The 21,564-nt window shown below is 39.6% G+C and overlaps 5 protein-coding genes across 6 annotated transcripts; all 5 read left to right on the top strand.

Moving 5' to 3' along the window:
- Window positions 1-1,323: 1,323 nt before the first annotated feature.
- On the top strand, window positions 1,324-3,162 carry LOC104729181 (proline-rich protein 4). The gene is made up of 2 exons (XM_010448092.3): window positions 1,324-1,634; window positions 1,740-3,162. Exons 1-2 carry the CDS (start codon window positions 1,484-1,486, stop codon window positions 2,987-2,989), a joined length of 1,401 nt encoding a protein of 466 aa, XP_010446394.1. The 5' UTR covers window positions 1,324-1,483; the 3' UTR covers window positions 2,990-3,162.
- A 338-nt stretch (window positions 3,163-3,500) lies between these two features.
- On the top strand, window positions 3,501-15,881 carry LOC104729180 (uncharacterized). Of its 2 annotated transcripts, none has more exons than XM_010448090.3 (32): window positions 3,501-3,834; window positions 3,933-4,106; window positions 4,293-4,388; window positions 4,585-4,654; window positions 4,881-5,005; window positions 5,157-5,297; window positions 5,384-5,541; window positions 5,686-5,854; window positions 5,939-6,037; window positions 6,211-6,288; window positions 6,371-6,430; window positions 6,515-6,672; window positions 6,857-7,058; window positions 7,187-7,306; window positions 7,523-7,608; window positions 7,697-7,801; window positions 7,979-8,077; window positions 8,500-8,588; window positions 8,742-8,890; window positions 9,028-9,171; window positions 9,261-9,368; window positions 9,574-9,684; window positions 9,761-9,862; window positions 9,958-10,068; window positions 10,225-10,388; window positions 10,498-10,969; window positions 11,160-11,267; window positions 11,367-11,425; window positions 11,597-11,978; window positions 12,166-13,707; window positions 13,811-14,018; window positions 14,135-15,881. In XM_010448090.3, the coding sequence occupies exons 1-32, from the start codon at window positions 3,727-3,729 to the stop codon at window positions 14,215-14,217; spliced, it is 5,880 nt and encodes a 1,959-aa protein (XP_010446392.2). In that variant the 5' UTR covers window positions 3,501-3,726; the 3' UTR covers window positions 14,218-15,881. The 2 variants fall into 2 exon arrangements, with proteins under 2 accessions (XP_010446392.2, XP_010446393.2); XM_010448091.2 differs by having other exon boundaries at window positions 3,614-3,834; window positions 5,686-5,862.
- LOC104729179 (peptidyl-prolyl cis-trans isomerase CYP18-3) lies at window positions 15,104-15,881 on the top strand. The gene has a single exon (XM_010448089.3). The coding sequence runs from the start codon at window positions 15,178-15,180 to the stop codon at window positions 15,694-15,696; it is 519 nt and encodes a 172-aa protein (XP_010446391.1). The 5' UTR covers window positions 15,104-15,177; the 3' UTR covers window positions 15,697-15,881.
- A 121-nt stretch (window positions 15,882-16,002) lies between these two features.
- Window positions 16,003-19,223, top strand: LOC104729178 (putative magnesium transporter NIPA7). The gene is made up of 8 exons (XM_010448088.3): window positions 16,003-17,369; window positions 17,522-17,578; window positions 17,680-17,770; window positions 17,851-18,011; window positions 18,110-18,237; window positions 18,321-18,458; window positions 18,565-18,657; window positions 18,729-19,223. The coding sequence occupies exons 1-8, from the start codon at window positions 17,249-17,251 to the stop codon at window positions 18,924-18,926; spliced, it is 987 nt and encodes a 328-aa protein (XP_010446390.1). The 5' UTR covers window positions 16,003-17,248; the 3' UTR covers window positions 18,927-19,223.
- A 21-nt stretch (window positions 19,224-19,244) lies between these two features.
- LOC104729177 (eukaryotic translation initiation factor 4B3) lies at window positions 19,245-21,465 on the top strand. Its single transcript, XM_010448087.3, has 2 exons — window positions 19,245-20,608; window positions 21,048-21,465. Exons 1-2 carry the CDS (start codon window positions 19,452-19,454, stop codon window positions 21,208-21,210), a joined length of 1,320 nt encoding a protein of 439 aa, XP_010446389.1. The 5' UTR covers window positions 19,245-19,451; the 3' UTR covers window positions 21,211-21,465.
- The last annotated feature ends 99 nt before the right edge of the window (window positions 21,466-21,564 follow it).

Raw genomic sequence — 21,564 nt, 5'->3', positions numbered from 1 at the left:
ATCGCATGCAAGTAATTCTTCTGAAGATGATTAATTACACCGGAAGATATGAATATAACGACTTTCAACTTCAGCCTCTTATTGTACAACTGTCCAAAGCCATCGTATTAATGTGCGTGGATGAGTAGGTAGAGCTTTAATATATTGGACATAATGATATGATGTTATCTCTCACATATCATTTGACTTAAGTCACTTAATCGTAAGCTTGTAAAACCTAGCAAACCGAACTACAATTAATCGTTTTCATACATATATATAATCACGTCTCTCGATTTGAATTTAGTCGGACTAGCTAATTTGCATGCACCCACACATATATGCCAATTATGCATCAATATGCATTCTTGCTTGTTATCTAGTTGCTAGGTTTTTCGTGTTTCTTAATTAAGTGTTCTTCGTCTCTTCTTTCATTTCGAACTAAACGAAATTTCACCAAGAAAGAACAAATACTAGTAGGTTTTTGAGCTGGCTGCATTAATTGAAGGGCCTTGCCAACTTCAAAGTCGAAGTAGATTGATGATAAATATTACTAACTTCTCTCTCCGCTAACCAATAATGCCAATAAATCAAGCCTCCTGAATCCTGATCCCTGACCAATTTCGTTGCTTTATACTTATTTTTTGTTTTTTAAAAATATACGGTTCGTTGGTTAAAACGGTAGATCATGGCTGCATGGTACAAAGAATTAATATGGAGTAGACAAGAACTACAAGCCGACAAGTAGTGTGGCTATCTTTTTTTTTTCTTTTCTCCCATGAACATTTAAGTTTCTCTTCTAACCATAATGTGGTGACTCGCTTCAATTTTCGGTTATATACACACGCACTTTTTAGTTCATTTCCGTTTTGTTTTTTCTTTTTCAGATAAACCTATATCGCTTATGTGTGAGAGGGAAAAGAAAAAAAGTTACACAATACATGCATGTTCATCCTGCAAACTCTCTACCAATAAAATTAACCATATATATATATATATATATATATATATATATATATATATTTGTGGCAAAAAAAGTTCTACGCATGTGTCTCGTGCAATATCGTTGATGAGAGAAACAAAAAGTAAATTTGAATGCCGTTGTCGTATTAAGGAAAATAAAATAAAAAAGTCAATAGGCTTCAACCACCCTGCATGAAAAATATCATAAAGTACCTTATAGACGAAAGTAACAACGATAAGATGGACACCATACATTTATTTAATAAATGATACAAAAATAATAGAACCGCCGAATCCAATTATTGTTGGTAAAGAAATAAAAAGGTTAATTAGGAAGTCGTAATTATTAAGATCCCAACTTCAAAAAAAATCTTTGATAATAAGACCATTATATAAACGAGTGGAAGTCTCAATATGATCATATCACCTTCTCCCACTAATACTCTATATATATCATATAGTTTCTTTCTTCTAATATACTTTAATTTTTCAGCAAACGAAAGACAAAGTGTGTCAGAGATCTCAGAGGGTGTGAATCCCAATGAGGATCTTAGCCGAACCTCGAGGTTCGGTTCCGTGCCTCCTCCTTCTCGTGTCGGTTCTCTTATCAGCGACTACTCTCTCAGTCGCTCGTGTCGTCGAAGTTGTCGGTTACGCCGAGAGCAAGATCAAAAACCCCCATGCATTTTCAGGCAACTTAATAACCCACCTTAATAACTTTTGTAATGTATAGTTCATTTCTTTTTTCTTCTTGTGATTGTTTGATCAACGTGCGTGTGATATTTTTTTTGTTATAGGACTACGAGTGACGATCGATTGTAAGGTGAATAAAGGCCATTTTGTTACAAAAGGTTCGGGAAACATTGACGATAATGGAAAGTTTGGTTTAAATATTCCTCATGACATTGTCACCGACGACGGAGCTTTAAAGGAGGAGTGTTACGCTCAGCTTCACAGCGCGACAGGAACCCCTTGTCCGGCTCACGACGGCCTCGAGTCAACCAAGATTGTGTATATATCCAAATCCGGGGATAAACACGTTTTGGGTCTCAAACAAAACCTGAAGTTTTCACCCGAAATTTGCGTTTCGAAATTCTTCTGGCCTATGCCTAAGTTGCCTCCTTTTAAGGGCTTTGGTCATCATTTCCCTTTACCTCCGCCTTTGGAACTTCCACCTTTTCTCAAGAAACCATGTCCACCTAAATACAGTCCTCCTGAGGAGGTTCCACCCCCGGTTCCCGTTTACGAGCCGCCGCCAAAGGTAGAAGTCCCGCCTCCGGTTCCCGTCTACGATCCACCGCCAAAGAAAGAAGTTCCACCACCTGTCCCCGTTTACGAGCCACCACCAAAGGTAGAACTTCCACCGCCGATTACTAAGAAGCCCTGTCCACCTAAACCGCCGAAGATTGAGCACCCACCTCCGGTACCAGTTTACAAGCCACCGCCAAAGGTAGAGCTTCCACCGCCCATCCATAAGAAGCCATGTCCGCCTAAGGTGGAGCACCCACCTACGGTTCCGGTCTACAAGCCGCCACCAAAGGTAGAGCACCCACCTACGGTACCGGTTTACAAGCCACCGCCAAAGGTCGAGCACCCACCTACGGTTCCGGTACACAAGCCACCGCATATCCCCAAGAAACCATGTCCCCCTAAGGTCGAGCTTCCACCTCCGGTACCGGTTTACAAGCCACCACCGAAGAAAGTTGACCCACCGGCGCCGGTTCCAGTACACAAGCCGCCGCCAAAGATAGTGGTACCACCGTCGATACCAATCTACAAGCCGCCGAAGAAACCGTGTCCGCCGAAGAAAGATCTTCCACCGCCGGTTCCAATATACAAGCCGCCGCCGAAGATAGAGCATCCACCAATCTACATACCACCTGTTGTGATCCCGAAAAAGCCGTGCCCTCCGCCGATACCAGTGGTGGTGATACCAAAGAAGCCATGTCCGCCACTTCCACCGCTTCCTAAGTTCCCGCCTCTTCCTCCAAAATACATTCACCACCCCAAGTTCGGGAAATGGCCTCCGTTGCCTTCACACCCTTGAGAAACTTCTTATAATACGTATATATATATATATATATATATATATATGTACGTAATCGTATACTTGATGTATAATCAACGTGTTGCCTTTTTTAATTGTTATCTTTGCATGTGTTTAATATTCTCTTTTGTTGTTGGCTTTTATATATATCGCTGAGTTATCTTCTATGTGTAGACGACTGTTTGTTTGTTTATATTCCCATTTCCCAGCATACAATCTTCCAACAATAATATTATTTGATAATGATACGTTCAGCTTAAGGCCGTGTGATCAATGTAATTAACAATTTGCAATCATGTTTCAGAGGTATGTAAAATGAAGTTTGATAGTAAAAAAGAACATATTGGAGGGAGATGGTCAAAAGTGCAAATCTTTCATTAGATTAGATATAGTATGTGCGTCCAGTGCGTGCATGAGCCTATTTTGGTATTCGACTCATCAATCTACCGTACGTTGTTGTAACAAAACCCAATAATTTGGTATTCGACTTTTCCATGGATCCGAAAATATTGACTAACATAAAATTGTGGGAGAAACATCCAATGGGCTTTAGGCCTTTAATATTCGTGGCCCAAAGTGAATTATTTTTCAATTTTGAAAAGCGCCAAACAAAAAAAAAAAATTAAAATCTGAAGAAAAAAAAAAAGTCACAAATACTGTAATTTTTTCATCTCTCGTCTCTCTCTAGGCTCTAGGGTTTAAGCGCTCTGGAACTGGTCTTTCACTAAGCTCTTTCAATGGCGAACCCTAAATCCGTCGATCCGTCTCTCTGGTGGGATCCGTTCGACTCTCTTCTCACCGACCTCGAGAATGCTTCTCTCTCTGATGACCTTCCTCAACCCATCGTACGTAATCTCTCTCTCTTCCTCTTCGTATTCGTATAGTTATGGGTCTTATTTTGGGTGCGTTGATACAATATTTTGGTTTGCAATCTCAATTTTAGGCGAAGAAGTTGGAGGAAAACCACGCGTGGTTCGTCGGAAGTGTGTCGATGTTCAAGTCACCGAGTGAGAAATCAAAAGAAGCTTTGAATTCGCAAGTGGTCAAGATTAAGGAGCACCAGTTGGTGATTAAGCCCGAATTGAAAGACAAAGCACTTCGAATTAGCTCTCATCTGGTTTGTTTCTCTTTCATTCTCTAATTTCACTATATTGTATTGGCCTTTTCATGTCGACCTCAACTCAAGCCATGTAGGTTTTTCATGTATAACCTGTGCTTTAATTTCGAATTATTGCTATACCTTGACTAAGGCTCAGGGGTATGAGTGATAATTATTATATAAAATTTCTGTAATCTTGGCCAGAATCTAGATGAAATCCAATCTTATATCCTCGTGGAAAGATCTATGGATCAGGAATATGGAACCTCTGACTCCGTTGCTCAAGATTTCATTGACGTGGTTAGTAGCTTACGTGTGTCTGCTTCCTTTCAAAATTCTTTGTGGTTATTTACGTTATATTCTTTGTAGTAAGTTCTATAGCTCATTATAGTGAAATGTTGCTGTTCTATATTTTTTTACCAATGACTTTACTTTAATTCTTCAGCTTTCTTGCTAACTCTTTTGTTGTCCTTCTGTTTCAATGCTATTCTTGAAGATACTGCTTCAGTATTACATGGAGCGCCAGTGCCTACTAAAGTGTACAAAGCGTATTCTCATACATTCCTGTAAGTTGTGATTTTGTTGTTCCCTATTTTTCCAGTCTCTCCTAGTTTCAAATGGCTTAATACATGTGGGCATCTATAGTTGTATATACAGTTGCTATTAACAAAACAATAGCTTATTTTCCGATGCTGGGGATACACTTATAAAATTCCACCCACAATAATGTCCATTTTTTTTTTTTCGATTCACAATAATGTCCATTTTCAACTGCTTTTTGCGTTTGCACAGTATATGCGGCAAGAGAGGAAAGTGCAATCAGCGAGGAAGCTGTAAAGCTGATCTCAGATGGGCTTGAAAGACGACAATCTTCAGTTCTTGAGGACCTTTTGTCCTCTTGTTTTCCACAGAATATGGTATGTGTTCTGAGTCCAAGCCCTTCTTTACATCTCATTTGATCTTATTATACTTAGGCCTTAGATTCTACTCATGTTAAGCCATTGCTTCTATCATTCAGTTTAACATATCTGGTCCATATCTGATTTTCTCTAGATTTTATTTTGGTAGGATGTCAATCTATTCACTTTGTGGGCGGAGGAGACACTAATTGAGGACAATTTGATTTTGGATATTCTCTTCCTTCTTTACCATGAATCATTTTGCACTTGTAATGGGGAAAGATGGAGAAAACTGTCTTCGTTCTATAAGGTATCTCGAGTCACTAGCCACATGCCTGAGACTGGTTCCATTTTTTCTGTAACCAACCTTATTTACTTATAAGTGCTGTGTTGCAGGGGATTCTTTCAGGTTCATATAATTTTAGAAAGCTGGCTGTGTCAGCTGAAGCACAACATTCTGCATGTCGTGTGCAAATTCTGTTGCTGATGATTCTTATAGACACATTGGATATGGAGAATCTGTTACAAATGGTTCACGACGGAGTACCTTTCAGGTTTGTTTAACTAATTCACGAGGAAAAGTGCACAGATAAAGTTAAAACTTTCTTCAAATAGGATACAAAACCAGCAACTGGCCTAATCCTACTTTCTCTTGAGTATCTGTCGATTTTATCTAAAGTTTCTGTTTTTCTTGTAAGGTCTGGAACTTGTGTCTTTTCCATTGTTGATGTCCAAGAGATGGATGCAACAATCTCAAGCCTCAACACTTTTGAAGTAAAAGAAGCAGGACCCCTCGTCCTGGCATGGGCAGTCTTTCTGTGTCTTGTATCATCTCTTCCTGGGAAGGAGGAAATTCCTTTCCTGATGGTATGAAAGTGAGACTACTTCCATTATCTAGTCAGAAGACACATATTATTCATGTATATGTATTTAATTTTACTTGATTACCAGGATATTGATCACGTGAGCTATGTTCAACAAGCTATCGAGGCAGCATCCTTGAGTTATTTCCTTGAAATCCTTCAAAGTAATGTGCTGAATGATTTCGATGTAAGTTAAGAGATTAAAATTCCAGATACCGAGCTTAACTTTGCGTTTTCTTGAAAGTGGCACTTATTTCTCTATCAGTCAATGGTGTGACTTTTACTTTACCAATCCTCTACAAATTTTCTTCATGTTATCCTCCACTAAGTTGATTCTGTCATTATTTTCCACTTTTCCAGGGACCAGTCTCTGGTTATCGTAGTGTCTTGAGGACTTTTATTTCAGCATTTATTGCGTCTTATGAGATCAATTTTCAGGTATAACTCCATTAACTGTAGATGATAAATTATATAATTATGAAGTGTTTCAAAATCTTACTCATCTCTACATTTTTGGCAGCTGGACGATGCCATCCTCGAGTTGATACTAGACATCCTCTGCAAGGTTTATCATGGAGAGGTAACTTATATATGCATGTTGTGCCCAACTTTTTCCTCTATGTTACGCATTTATAAATGCTCATTTTGTGCCTTAATTATTTAGGAGTCACTCTGTAATCAGTTTTGGGATCGAAAGAGTTTTGTTGATGGCCCTATCCGGTGTCTCCTCTTTGATCTGGAGATTGAATTCCCATTCAGAAGTGCTGAACTCATTCGTCTCTTGTCGTCCCTGAGTGAAGGCAGATGGCCTGCTGAATGTGTGTAAGTAGTACTTGGAAATTTATATGGAAATTTTCTATCTAGATGAGAGCAATGTTCTGCATCTAGGCAGGATACTCTGCATTCATCAATCTAAGCTTCTTTCTTGTCTCAGTTATTTTTTTTAATTTACTGATTGCGAACCATCACCCTACTGCGATCTGATGTGCTTTTTTTTTGTGTGCAGATACAACTTTCTGGATAAATCAGTCGGGGTCTCAACTTTATTTGATATTACTAGTGACTCTCCGACGGATGATGCTTGCCAACTTGTTGAAACTTCCCGACCGGTGCATATTCCAGGTCTTGAAGGTTTAGTTATTCCCAGCAATACTCGTGGGCGAATTCTGAGAATAAACAGTGAAAATACTGGCCTTGTACGGTGGGAGGTAAATGATATCATCATTCTTTGAAAATCCTATTCATTAAGAGACTCCTCCAATGTTATAATATTTATTGCTGTTAATTGTTTTAGTTTGAGATATACTGATTTATGAAATACATTTTCCTTTCCAAGTATTCGCTATCCGGCATAATTGTGTTGATCATCCGTTTGGCCAATGGACTCTACATTGGTAACAATCGTGAAGCTTTTGTGACTCTAGAGCTGCTTCGTCGAATGGTGACATTTAACAAGGTAACTGCATTGCTCCATTCTCATTTATTATGAAGTAGGGATTGCTTTAGTATTTGTACACCATGAGGTAGATATGGCCTTGTCTTCCTTTAAATCAGTTCGTCTCTTGACTGTTTTCTCAATATTTGAAACTAAGGCTGTATGTCTGGACGCTCTTACGTCATAAAATATGTATCCTTATTTTTTCTCTGACCAGGTTCTGTAAATTGATCTCAGGCTGTATGTTTCTCCTTACTGAATATCAGCCACTTCTTTTATGTTCACGAATCTTATGTCAATGGGGAGATGGAAAGTGATGTGAGGTGAAGTATTTGCAATATATTTCTCTCTTACATCCTCTTTTCCAGAGTGCTTGAAAATTATATATATTTTTTGTGTTTTTTTTTTCAGGGTGGTTGATATAATTTGCAATTCAGTCAGAAGCCTGACTTATGACTCTGGTGGTGCAGCTGTGATGGCAATGGCTGTTGATATCTTAGCTAAACTTCTGCGATGGTAATATTTTGTGATGCTTATTCATTTTCTTACTTGGTTATCAAATCTTTTCTTCAGTATTCCTTTTCTAATAATATTATCCACCATGTGCAGTGTCTTTTCATATTATATAGTTTGGAACTTGGTATCAGTTCTTTCTGGAACATTGATAGCTAATTTTATTTTCTCTTTGAGCAGTTCCCCGTCAGATGTTGCTCCCATGGTCTTAAAGGCAAATATATTTGATATAACTTCAGGTTCAGACGTCCCTGACAGTGGCTACAATATTTCATTGAGGTTGGACCTCAAATATGACATACAATGTGCTCTTTCCTAAGTTGGTTCATTTTCTAATATATCTTGCCAATAGTTATGTAAGATACTCATTGTAGCTTACCATGCCTAGTAGATATTTGTTTTTCGTTTCATTTAGAATCATGGTTGTCCACAAGGGAGTAATATTTAACACATTGCCTACACTTCATTGAAACTATTGTCTTAAAGCTTTCATTTGGAGGAATACATCTTTATTGTAAGTACTGTTTTAAAGCTTTTATGTGGAGAAATACCTCTTTGTATAAACAAGGCTTAGATAGACAAAGCTGCATAATTTGTAAATTTTCTTCATCGTTTTGTGCATTCTCTGGCTGCATTCTAGACATTGTAGTTTGTGATGATCTAACTTCAATCTTACTCCTTCTGCTGTTTTAAATTTAAAGCGGAACATGGTCGCTCTCTGGGAAACTTGCAAAGATGATCTTGATTGACTGCGAGAAGAATGATACAAGCTGCCCACTGGTCATATCAGGCAAGTTTGCAGCAGAATTTTGCTTAGTGCGTAATCTACGTGATTGTGGGCTCACATTGTTGGAAATATCTTAGTTCTCTGTATATTTATTTAGCCGCCTGTCTCATTTTTTCCATAATGTTATTATTATTTTATTTTTTTTGTATCTTGCAGTTCTGGAATTTACAATGCAACTTGTGGAGGGGGGACTAGAAAATGATGTAGTTTTTGGTCTAGTCGTTTTCTCGTTACAGTATATTCTTGCTAGTCATGAGTATTGGAAATACAATCATGGAAATATGCGTTGGAAAGTGACACTAAAGGTATGTTTTAATCATTAGCTATAGCTCCCCCTCTCTATTTACCACCTAACGACAGATTAGTTATAAGCTTATTGGAGTCAATGGATTCATAGTTCCTTTGAATATATATTTTCTGTCTTTTCCCTCTGTTTCTGTAGGTCATTGAGGTGATGAGAACATGTCTCAGATTCAGTAAGTTGTCCACAAAGCTGAGGGATGTTCTCCTTGATATATTGCTGCATGATGCCTCTGTTCACAGCGCACTGTTCCGGATCATTTGTACGACTACACAAACTTTAGAGGTTTGAATATGCTGGAATTGTCTTTCTTCTACTTTCCGAAGGGTCTGATGTGCTTTAATTGATTTCATGATATGTTTCCATTGCGGCAGAACCTTTGTTCAAGCCGTTTTGTTGAACCCGCAGAGATTGAAGGATGGCAACTTGCTATAGTCTCCGTTTTGGATGTTTTGAACGTCACTCTCTCCCAATTTTCTGAGGTAAAAGCGTTGTCTTACCTCTAACCTTATTAAAAGCTTTTGCAAGTACATAAAATAATAGATAGTAGCCATTGTTCACATATGAATATTGCTTTGGCTAGCTATATTTTCTGTAACACTGTATCTCTCACTTATATATGTGGGTGGTCATACTCGATTCCTTCCAGGCATTGTGGAATTTGATAGTTTGCGATAATTGTTGCAGAGTACACATTCTGCTCTCCCTGTATTTCATCAAGCCATGCTGTCCTCTACAACAAAACCGATCTCAGTTGTTGCAGCTGTCACATCACTGATTTCTTATTTCCGTAATCCTGTAAGGACTTCATCCAAATTCGTAGAAGTTGACGCTTTGACCAATCACATGTCTAAAAGCCAAATATTTTCTGCAGACGATACAGGTTTCTGCTGCTAGAGTGCTGTCAAAGTTATTTGCCTTGGCAGAATCATCACAACTAGTAAGCAATGCAGGCTTTGGTCTAGACAATAAACAGGTTAGAGTTATATCTTTCTTATCTGTTATCTCTTTATGTTCATGTAGTATATTCTGCTGACCATATGTAAGGATGAATGACGGTTTTATCTTTAGATTACAGATTTAAGAAATCCGATTACCGAGATCGTACTTGATCTGTCGGGACAAAATGAAGATCTAGTCGTGGCGACCTTGAAACTACTTACTGTGGCGGCAAGATATCAGGTTGCTTCCCATTCTTTCTTTGATATACTTGTCACAGGCTGTTGGGACTATTTTAATTGTTGTTTGTGCTACGCAGTTGTGCATCTTAAAATCATTTAGATTCTACAGTTTCTCCATACTGAAAAATTGTTTTATTTTAATATCCTTTATCTTCAGCCTGCTCTTTTAGTCGCCATATTTGATTCAAACGAAGACTCAGATGCTGGCAACTTAAACCAGTCCGGCAAAGATGCCTCCTCAATTCCTGACCGGGCTTGTAAATCTCGCTTATTGCACACTATCCTGCAATACGTAGAGAGAGCAACCGATTTTGTTGATAGGTACTTCAAAGTACATTTTAAATCTATCTATTAATCACCTCTGAATTTCTCTATGAAATCTTCGAGATATTAGCCGGTAACATTTACATTATGGTTTCACCTTCTCCAGATACACAAATATATTACTGGGTTTACTTGATTTCCTGAAAACCCTTTGGCAAGAGGCTGGCCAATACGCGGGTATGCTGGAACAGTTCAAGGCATCAAAAAAGTTGTGGCAGCAACTTTCCAACATTATATCACAAGCGTCTAAGCTAAAAGATTCGATGGTTGGAAGTTTAGGCAATAAAGAAATTTCTAAATTGTTTGTGAAATATCAGTGTCAGTCTTCTGTTTTGGAAATTATGGCTTGCAACATGTTTTTGTACAAGAAATTGCTGTTTGCGGAGTCACTGAAAAAGCCATGTGTGGAGCTGAAAGAGAAGAAAAATACTGCAGTATCTCCACCCAAAATAACTTGGACAGCTGATTCAGATCCCAAGGATATCTTTTCAAAATGGTGTGACGAATCTGTTTTGGATGGGCTTATCCAGTCAGTTTCTTCTTTAGATGCTGAAAGTGAAATAAACTTCCAAGCAAAGGTACGTATTTCGTTGACCTGGTCGTCTTATTGAACTATGTTTATTGAAATTTATACGACGCGCATTTGTTTTACTTAAAAATACAAGCAGTAGAGTTTCACTACAGTTTACATCTTTTGCTTAGGTGCCTCCATCTTTCAGAAAATAGTAATTTAAAGTTTTAAATGTTGCTCATTTTTTGCATTGATAGGTTGCTGCCGTTTTACTTATTGTACATTTGATTGTGAAACTGGAAGCATCTGGCGCTGGAGCATTGTCTATGGTTTTAGTTGGGAAGATCAAACTCATATCAGAAGTTGTATGTTCCTTCCTCTCTTTTGGCTCGATCTATTTCTTTTGTTATTTCAATGCACTTGTCATATCTGACTTTTGTGCCTGTTTAACAATATGCTGACAGCTTTGTGCTCAACCGGCTTTTTCTGAGTTGTTGGCGCAATATTCAAAACTTGGTTATAGGTAAGACCTTTGTTCCTTATGTTTTTTCTTTCCAGCATGCCTTTGCTAATTTTCAATTTCATTATCGCATTTGTCTTTCTTAAATCTACAGTTGACAACGCTTTTCCTTGTATCATTATTTATTCGTTCTCATGTCACATTTTGCTTATAATCTATTGGTTCTATTGCTAGTGGAGGAAAGGAGTTGATGCCTATGATTTTCAGCGATCTATACTGTCATCTACAAGGAAAACTTGAGGGTCGTGACATCCCAACTGGTCCATTCAAAGAGCTTTTCCAGTTTCTACTTGAGTCTAGCTTTTGGGAGATATATAAACAGAAAACTAATGAGGACGTAAATATGGCTTTGGGGGACTGTTTGTTTGACACTGAGCAAATAAGGGCTGAATTAGGCATTGATATATGGGATTTCTCTGAGTGGAAGACATCTAAAACAACAGCAGAGGAAATGTTGAGTTACATGCAGAGAGCAAACTCGATGGTTTTACTCTCAACTTCGCAGCTCTCTGTTTTGCATGCATTGATTTCCGTCTTGATACTTTACGAGGATAATGTAAGTTTCTGTGTTCTAATTAAGCTTTCTGAGACTTATCGAATCATAATACATTTATGGGCTAGATTGTTCTTAGTTTCTACCATTGAATTGTTATAACTGATAGCTAACTAAGACTTTGCATGTCCCTCTTTTGGGATCTTAATTTATTATTTTTATACATCTAAATGTTACGCCTTATGTGCAGTCCCTTGAAGAAACTGCAGCTGTTGAAAGGAAAATCCCTTCTCGAGTCACTCTTTCAAGCATTGATGGAGTATCTCAAAAATTCTACACCACAGTTGATTCACTTGCCTCTCTCTGGGATGCACCCAAGATTGTGTTTGATATTCTTACAGCACAGGCAGACTTGCTATCCCGCCTCTTGAAATCCGCAAAAAAAAATCTGTCATTATCTATATGTGCACTTGTCCTGAGAAATGTTGGGCCTGGCCTCAAAATCCTTGGTAGTTTGAGGCATTCAAATGCTATATTGAAGAAGACGATAAACCTCCTGCTTGAGGTGCTGCTCCTGGTTGTGAGTTTTGGTTCAGAAAACTCAAACTCGAGTGGGATGGGACATATGGTGCCAGCAAAAGATTTTGCAGAAATATCTGATGCTACAATTGGATTATTACCCCTTCTCTGCAACTTCATGGGGAATCCCGAGTACTTGGCTCTCTGCCTGACCGCAGTAGACCTGATTCTCAGAAATTTTTTGACGCCGGAGACATGGTTCCCTATTATACAGAATCAACTCCGACTGCAGCATGTTATTCTACAACTGCAGGACAAGAAATCAACGGCATCTGTTTCAGCAATACTGAAATTTTTCTTAACTATCGCTCAAGTTCACGGCGGAGCTCAGATGCTTCTAAATTCTGGATTTTTCTCGACTTTAAGAGCTTTGTTTGTGGAGTATCCGGATGGAATGTCTACTTTGGTATCTGACAATGAAAAGGGCTCGCTGCTAGAAAAGACAGAAAAACCTCAGCATATCTGGGGAATCGGTTTGGCTGTGGTTACTGCCATGGTTCATTCTCTAGGATCTGGTTCTGCAGGGGCTGATATTGTGGAGAGTGTCATATCTTACTTTTTCTTAGAGAAAGGTTACATGATCTCGTACTATCTCGCCGCACCAGATTTCCCGTCTGATGATCGTGACAAAGTGAGACCACGAAGTGGACGGACGTGGACTTCCCTTGCTTATCTGAGAGAAACCGAGCATACTCTCCTTCTGATGTGTGCTTTAGCTAGCCATTGGAGATTATGGGTTAAAATTATGAACGGGATGGATTCTCCATTGAGAGAAATGACTATACATCTCCTGGCCTTTATCAGCAAAGGTTCTCAACGCCTTAGAGAGTCTCAGAGCCAAACATCTCATCTGTTATGCCCTCCAGTTGTGAAAGAAGAGTTTGATTCCTGCAAAAGACCGTCGTTCATCAACAGCAAACATGGATGGTTTGCCCTAGCACCTATAGTTTGTGTTGGGAAACCCAAGATCACTGCTGTATCAATCTCGACTGCTCTAGTTATCAGGGGACACACAGCAGAACATCCTGCGTCTGTTACTCAATCACAGTTTTCAGACTCGGTCGCAATACAGATATATAGAGTGGCCTCTGTCTTGTTGAAATTTTTGTGTTTACAAGCAGAGGGTGCTGTTAAACGGGCAGAAGAGGTGGGATATGTCGATCTTGCTCATTTCCCTGAGCTTCCAGAGCCAGAGATTTTGCACGGTCTACAGGTACAATAACTCTAGAACAAGAAGAGTTAATTACAGTTTTTTTTTTTTTTTTTAATTAAATCTTATCTGCGCCTGGTACTACAATGTGTATTTTAAAATGCAGGACCAAGCCACCGCAATAGTTGCTGAGCTTTGTGATAATTACAGATCGAAAGAGGTTCCAGATGAAGTTAAGAAGTTGTGCCTTTTGCTGATCCAAACGACAGAGATGTCGTTATACTTGGAACTCTGTGTTGTTCAAGTTTGCAGGATCCATCCTGTTTTTGGCCGTGTGGATAACTTCTCCAAAGACTTGAAAAAGCTTGTGAAAGGTAAACAAACTGTTTCTTCCCTACTCTTGACAATGCCTATTTTGATGATCTGGTATTTGCATACTTATTTTTGGGTAACAACATTGCTGTTTGTTTTTTTTTAATGTCTCGATCAGCTGCCGAAGTGCATGCGTACTTGGAACTGTCCATGGATTCACTGAAGAAAATAGCTGTGTTTCTGTATCCCGGATCGCTATAGGGACGAAACTAACATGAGAAGAAGATCCGAGAGGGCCAAGACTTTGAATGCGGTAGGTACGTATGTTTGGAATAGATTCCTCCATGATTTGATGTGTGTGATTGAACCGGCTATTGTACCGTTGGTAGAAGACTTACATGTTAGTCAATTAATTATATAGTATATATTCTTTTAAAATCATAGCCAGAACTTTTAAAAATGTTGGGCTCATGTCTTGCATGGTGTCCACTGCTTTTTGTTGATTTCTTTCTTTTTTTCAAAAAATTTTAAATTTGAAATCACTTACCTCAACAAATTCTTCTGATTGGTTGTCTCTCATTCTAGACCGCAGAAAGTGCAGTTCAGAATAATTGTTTTTCTCTTTTACATATGCGGGTTGCTTTTTGATAATCACTATTTTCTAGATTTTTCTAATTTTTTAGTCTTGATCACGTTTGTTGTTTACATAAGATTTTGCATGGGCACGTAAAGAGAGAGAATCAAAATAATTAAATTTATGCGTTACTAAAATTAACGTTTTTGAAACTTTATTAATAATTCCATTGTAAATTCTGTAACGTTAAAGGAGGAATTAAATCAGACAAAATTAGGTGATGGTGTTGTAGTATCTATCGGTTTGAAACGTATGAGAGAAATCGACACGTGTGGCACGTTGCTCTAGGGGCATATGCCAAGTCTGAGATACTCAATCCCACTGAACTGACTGAGTGACCCACTCCTCCTAATTAACCGGTGGTCAAACTCTAACCTAACCACGGTTAAGATTGAAAAAGCTGTTGAGATAACTCCACGTGTAACAATCTTATAATTTTCTGAGACTGTGGGATATTCGCCGCTTCCGGGGGCTATAAAGAACCTAACCTCACCGCTAAATCCTCCTCATATCATCCACAACAAGCTCTTGTTTTCGAGATCTCTCTCTTCTCTCTCTCTCTCTCTCTCTCGTTTTATCACTTAACAATGGCGTTTCCTAAGGTTTACTTCGACATGACGATCGACGGGCAGCCGGCGGGAAGGATCGTGATGGAGCTTTACACCGACAAGACTCCGAGGACGGCGGAGAATTTCAGAGCTCTGTGCACCGGAGAGAAAGGAGTAGGGCGTGCCGGGAAGCCACTTCACTTCAAGGGATCTAAGTTTCACCGCGTGATCCCTAATTTCATGTGCCAGGGAGGAGACTTCACAGCCGGGAACGGAACAGGCGGCGAGTCGATCTACGGGAACAAGTTCGAGGACGAGAATTTCGAGAGGAAGCACACGGGACCAGGAATCCTGTCGATGGCGAACGCCGGAGCCAACACCAACGGATCTCAGTTTTTCATCTGCACCGTGAAGACCGATTGGCTCGATGGTAAGCATGTGGTGTTTGGGCAGGTCGTCGAAGGGTTCGACGTCGTCAAGGCCATCGAGAAAGTCGGATCTTCGTCTGGGAAGCCATCGAAGCCGGTGGTTGTAGCCGATTGTGGTCAGCTTTCTTAGGATCCATCATCTTAGATCTCTCTCTTTCGCCCCGCTCTACATATATGTCATGGTTGTGTCTTTGCGTTTGGCGTTATCTTATTGGTACGGAGAGATGTTCTTCCTTCTCCCCTAGTTTGTGTGTTTGGTCACCTTTTACCATAATCCATAAATAATGAATGAGCACTCTACTACTCTTTTTATCATATGACTGCCTACTTTTAATTTGCTAAACTGCATATCCCCTGGCCATGTTTGTTTGTTCATTATTGATCCTGAATTTTGATTATCGACGGGAGCTATCTATTCTATACAGACTCCCTCAGCCTCTCTACAAAGTGAGTGTGCCTATTGTCAGTCTACACCACCAAGTCTTGGGGGTCTCTAAAGTAACAATAACACACGTGATTCTGCAGTGAGTCAAAAAACCAATCAATTGGCCTTTTTTTCGGTTCACTTGTATAGAAGATATAACTTAGGTGGGCCTTTTAGATTTGTACTCACTCTATTTTATTAAGTGCCTCACGTGAAGGCCGGCCCATCAAAATCAGGCCCAAACGAGGATGACTAATCAAATCAAAATTGTTTCAGAGAAGACTAGAATATTTATATTTTTTTTTTTTTTTTATATGTGGGAGAACTTTAGCCAGCATGGCAGCATATGCTTAATTAAGAATTTTCATAAGAGAAGGCTGAAATGTGAGGAAAGCCAATACGTGTGAAAGACGTACGCACATTTTTTAATGAAAATGAAAATGACTTATATATATATATATATGTAGGTGGTTAAATTATTGTTTTGTTTTGTTTTGTTGATGAAGAATCATATTCCTCTCGTGTAATCAGGAAAACTCGAACGAGTTTTGAGCCCAATTTCGAAAATGTCATGTGGTTGGTTTACTTCCCCTTGTAAATTTGTTTTTTAAAAAAAGTAACTCATAAAGTATAGTAGTAGAGTTTAAGGACTAAAGAAGTAAATTAAAAAAGGGTGTGATTGATAAACCGCAAAGTTTGAAGGTGATAACCTTAATTTTTAAAATACGATGGACACACACACACATGACACATGACACATGACACATGAAGAAGAAGAGAGCCTGAATGAGAGAATGTTATAGTAGTTAATAATAAGTCCGACAAGACGACGAAATCTCATCATGAGCTGTCCTCTCTGGAGAGGGCACAAGTTTTCTCCCTCTCTCTCTCTCTTCCAAATCAAATCAAATCAAATCAATTTGAATTCCAAAATTTTTCATTTCTTTCTAGCGATTCTCCTTCTTCCCTCTTCTCTCTATCTCTCTCCCTGTATTTGTATGGTATTGTATTGTATTGTATCTATCCTTTGGCCTCTCTCCCAATCTCAAGCAGTCAGGTTTCCTTCAATGGCGATTCGCAGATAACACCCCAATTCATACGGTTGAATTGCCTTTCGATTGTTTGTTTATCTTTTCCATACGATACCGACAATTTTTTTTAGGGTTTTTTTTTTTTCTTAAGAAGGATTTCTGGGCTGAGAGAGAGAGATAGAAACATAGATTTGATTGATAAGATTAAGAATAAGAATAAGAAGAAGATGTTGTCGGACAATGAGATGGGTTTGGTGTTAGCTGTGTCTTCTAGTGTATTCATAGGTTCCAGCTTCATTTTGAAGAAGAAAGGTCTCAAGCGTGCTGCTGCTAATGGCACCCGTGCTGGTTCGTTATTTATTCCCCCTTTTCTTTTCGGGTTTTGCTCTCTGAATTGATGAGATACAGAGATTTCGGTTCGGAGATTGAAACCAACCTCCTCCTTTATCTACTTGTCCTTATTTTATTGAGTGCCTTGCCTTGCTTGCTTGATGATGCAGGGTTTGGTGGTTATACATATTTGTTTGAGCCCCTTTGGTGGGTCGGCTTGGTCACTAGTAAGTTTAATACCATTTCAATTATATACCTTCCTCCTTCTTCCCTTATTCAATCTATTGCTTACATTCCCTCTGATGTGATTTTGCTAATAACTCAAAAGTGACTATTGGAGAAATTGCAAACTTTGTTGCTTACGTCTATGCTCCGGCTGTACTTGTCACTCCTCTTGGTGCATTAAGTATTATCATCAGGTATCTCTATCTATGTATTTACATTTTCTTGACATCTCCTTTTCACCTCTTCTCTTTCTAAAACCCTTTGATTTCTCTAGTGCTGTTTTGGCACATTTCCTGTTAGACGAAAAGCTTAGGAAAATGGGAGTTTGGGGATGTGTTTGTTGCATCGTTGGCTCTGTTATGATCGTCATTCACGCACCTCAGGAGCAGACTCCCAATTCTGTTGACGAAATCTGGAAACTTGCTATGCAACCAGGTCTCCCTCTCTCTCTCTCTGTTCACACTTACACACATGGTGTGTTTATGTTACTGATCTTATTTCCTTTCTCTCTTTTTTTTTGTTTATGAGGACAGCTTTTCTACTTTACGTAGCTATATCAATGTCGATTGTCCTGGCTCTGATTCTGTATTGTGAACCTCTCTGCGGCCAAACCAACGTTCTTGTTTATATCGGAATTTGTTCATTGATGGGTTCTCTCACTGTAAGCATCTTGGAATTAGTTTTGAGCTCTATTTTTTTTTTACCCCCATATTTTGCTCTATAAAGGTTGTTGTTTTAAAATAGGTTATGAGCATAAAGGCTGTGGGGATTGCGATAAAGTTAACATTGGAGGGGATAAATCAGATTTGGTATCTAGAGACATGGTTTTTTGTCATGGTTGCAACAATATGTGTGGTAATGCAAATGATTTACCTTAACAAGGTAAGAAGAAAATGTACTTGTATGATCTGTCTGATGTCGTGTTGGCGCACTTTTTGGCCTACTGTAAAACACTTAATACTAACATGTAGTAGTATTGTTTTGGCAGGCGCTGGACACATTCAACGCAGCAATAGTTTCTCCTATCTACTATGTGATGTTCACAACCCTCACAATTGTTGCGAGTGCGATCATGTTCAAGGTAGATAAGACTTTAAACCAGGTAGTTATTGTTTCAAGATGGTTGATGAATGAATGACTTTGGTAACACAGGACTGGAACGGGCAAAACACAGAGAGCATAGCCTCAGAGGTATGTGGGTTCATAACAGTGCTTACAGGGACAGTTATACTCCATGCGACGAGAGAAGAGGAACAACAAGCTTCTTCTTCAGGAAGAATGAGATGGCAGGATTCAGGGAAGAGCTTTGATGAAGAGCATCTGACAAGTTTGTACAGCCCTGAATATTAATTAAAAAGCTTGTCCCTCAAACTTTAGAGCGTCTTTTGAGCTGTGAACTGAAGGAGGTTAGGGGTCCTAAATCACAAGACCATCTCTAACCTCTTAGAGGGAAAAAGAATGTAGCTCTTTGTGTATATAGTTTTGTTGTAATAGTCTTTTCTGGTTTCTCTATACAAATTTGTCCATATATTTTTTTTTGAGCTCCTACTAGACAACAGATTAGTAGCTAGCTGTCAATTTTGAAGAAGTACGTGTATTGTTGACTTTGATTATTAGAGTATTTACTATTTTTTCGATTCAACAAAATTGTTACCTTTTGTCCTTGTAGGGGAAGGAAATGGAAAATATTATAATAGCCGAATCTAATAAAAAACCCTATTTTGATGATGAATTAATAATAACCGTCCGATCAAAACCCAAAAAGATCCAAAGTATAAAAAGGAAATCGCGATTCGGTGCGGTCTATTGAAGCAGAGCCATTCATTCACACAGAGAAGAAGAAAGAAGAAAGAAGAAGAAGAATCAAACCAAACCATGGCGGCTGCTGTATCATCTGTTTGGGCAAAGCCTGGTGCTTGGGCTCTAGAAGCCGAGGAACACGAAGCTGAGCTCAAGCAACAAGCCCCTCTTTCCAACAACAAATCCTCTACCGGAGGAGATTCCTCCGATTTCCCTTCCTTGGCCGCTGCGGCCACCACCAAAACGAAGAAGAAGAAGGGCCAGACCATATCTCTCGCTGAATTTGCTACCTACAAGGCCGCGTCAGCTCCCAAGACGGAGCGCCTCACTCAGGCTGAGCTCGTCGCTCTTCCCACTGGTCCACGCGAGCGTTCCGCTGATGAGCTTGATAGATCTAAGCTTGGTGGCGGTTTCCGGAGCTACGGCGGGAGCCGTTACGGTGATGACTCTTCCAATTCGAGGTGGGGTTCGTCTAGGGTTTCGGAGGATGGGGAAAGGAGAGGAGGCGGTGGATTCAATAGGGACAGGGAATCTAGCAGGGATTCGGGTCCGTCGCGTGCGGATGAGGATGATAACTGGGGTGCCACCAAGAAACCTATTGCAGGTAACGGATTCGAGAGAAGAGAGAGAGGCGGCGGCGGCGGAGGCGTCGTCGGAGGAGGATTCTTCGATTCTCAGTCCAAGGCTGATGAAGTCGATAGCTGGGTCTCCACTAAGCCATCGGAGCCTCGTAGATTCGTTTCTACCAACGGCGGTGGTGGTGATAGATTCGAGAAGAGGGGAAGTTTTGAATCCTTGTCTAGAAACCGGGATTCTCAATACGGCGGTGCGGATTCCGACACCTGGGGGAGGAGAAGAGAAGAGAGTCCCGGTGCAAACGGCGTACCACCACCGAGCAACGGTGGCTCACGGCCGAGGTTGATGTTACAGCCCCGCACACTTCCCGTGCCCGTTGTGGAGGTTGTGAAGCCGGAGGTCGTGAAGCCTATGAGTCCGGTCACGGTTGCTGTAGATAGACCTAAAGGTGCTAATCCTTTTGGGAACGCCAGACCTAGGGAGGAAGTTCTGGCTGAGAAAGGCCAGGATTGGAAAGAGATTGATGAGAAGCTCGAGGCTGACAAGCTTAAGGACGTTGCTGCAGCCATTGATGAGAAATCTTCAGGGAAGATGGGCTTTGGTCTTGGCAATGGCCGTAAGGACGACGATCGTACCGAAAGAACTTGGAGGAAAAGGTATCAATCTATCTTCTTTGACTACAAAACTTGGTTTGTTCGTTTCTTTTTTGTTTGCTTGTGTTTATTGATATGTGTCTTAGAAATTGTCAACTTTTTGAGAGATATGGATTCATTCATGTATGCTACAATTGACAGTAGCTCTCTTGATTGACGTGTGTTATATATAGATCACTGCATTATTGTAGTAGTTAAAGGAGAGAGTAGATTTGGTGTTCATTAGCTTCTCTCTATCAGTTGTCCTGTTTACGCATTCATAGTAGAAAGCACACATGGAAGTTGATGTCTTGAAGTAGACACTCTTTGCTAGGCTGAAAGATTGAAATCATCTCACTGTTTTTTTAATTAGTATGGTTGGGTACTGTGTAAGTTGTAAACTAGTAAGGATGTATCTATCTTTACTCGTGGATAATTATTATTATGTCTTTGAACATTGAAGCACGGAGCAATCTGAGGAGAGAGCTCAAGAGGAGGAAGCAGCTGTAGAAGAAGCTAAAAAGGAAGAGACTGGGGAGGAAGCTCCTGTAGAAGAAGTTAAGAAGGAAGAGACTGGGGAGGAGCCAGCTGTAGAAGAGGAGGATAAGAAGGAAGAAGAGACTTGAGGACAAAAACTGAAGAGTGAAAAGGCATTTTTTTGGGATCGTGATACGACAAGTTCAGTTCTTGATTGAGGTTTTAGCTTCTGAGAGTCTGTGTTGTTTAAGTGTTGTGTGGATCAATAGAAAATTTTGGTAGGGTCTCTCTCTCAGTCTTCATTGCATACTCTGTTGAAATTTTTTAGGGTTTTGGGTGTCTTACTTTTACGAGTTGTACAATTTCATTATTCGTTTTATTATCGTTTAATTATTTCTTTGGAATTTTGGGAATAGCCCTTTGTTGGGCAGTCGTCATCATCGCTCAATGTATTTCTTCGTTGATCCACCAAAAATAGAATTTGGATCATACAAGGCCTGATG

Source organism: Camelina sativa, chromosome 12 (genome assembly GCF_030686135.1).
Source record: "Camelina sativa cultivar CO46 ecotype springtype chromosome 12, ASM3068613v1".
In the NCBI taxonomy this organism is placed as follows: domain Eukaryota; kingdom Viridiplantae; phylum Streptophyta; class Magnoliopsida; order Brassicales; family Brassicaceae; genus Camelina; species Camelina sativa.
The sequence above is the reverse complement of the archived record's forward strand: the minus strand, read 5'-3'. Positions and strand labels throughout refer to the sequence as shown.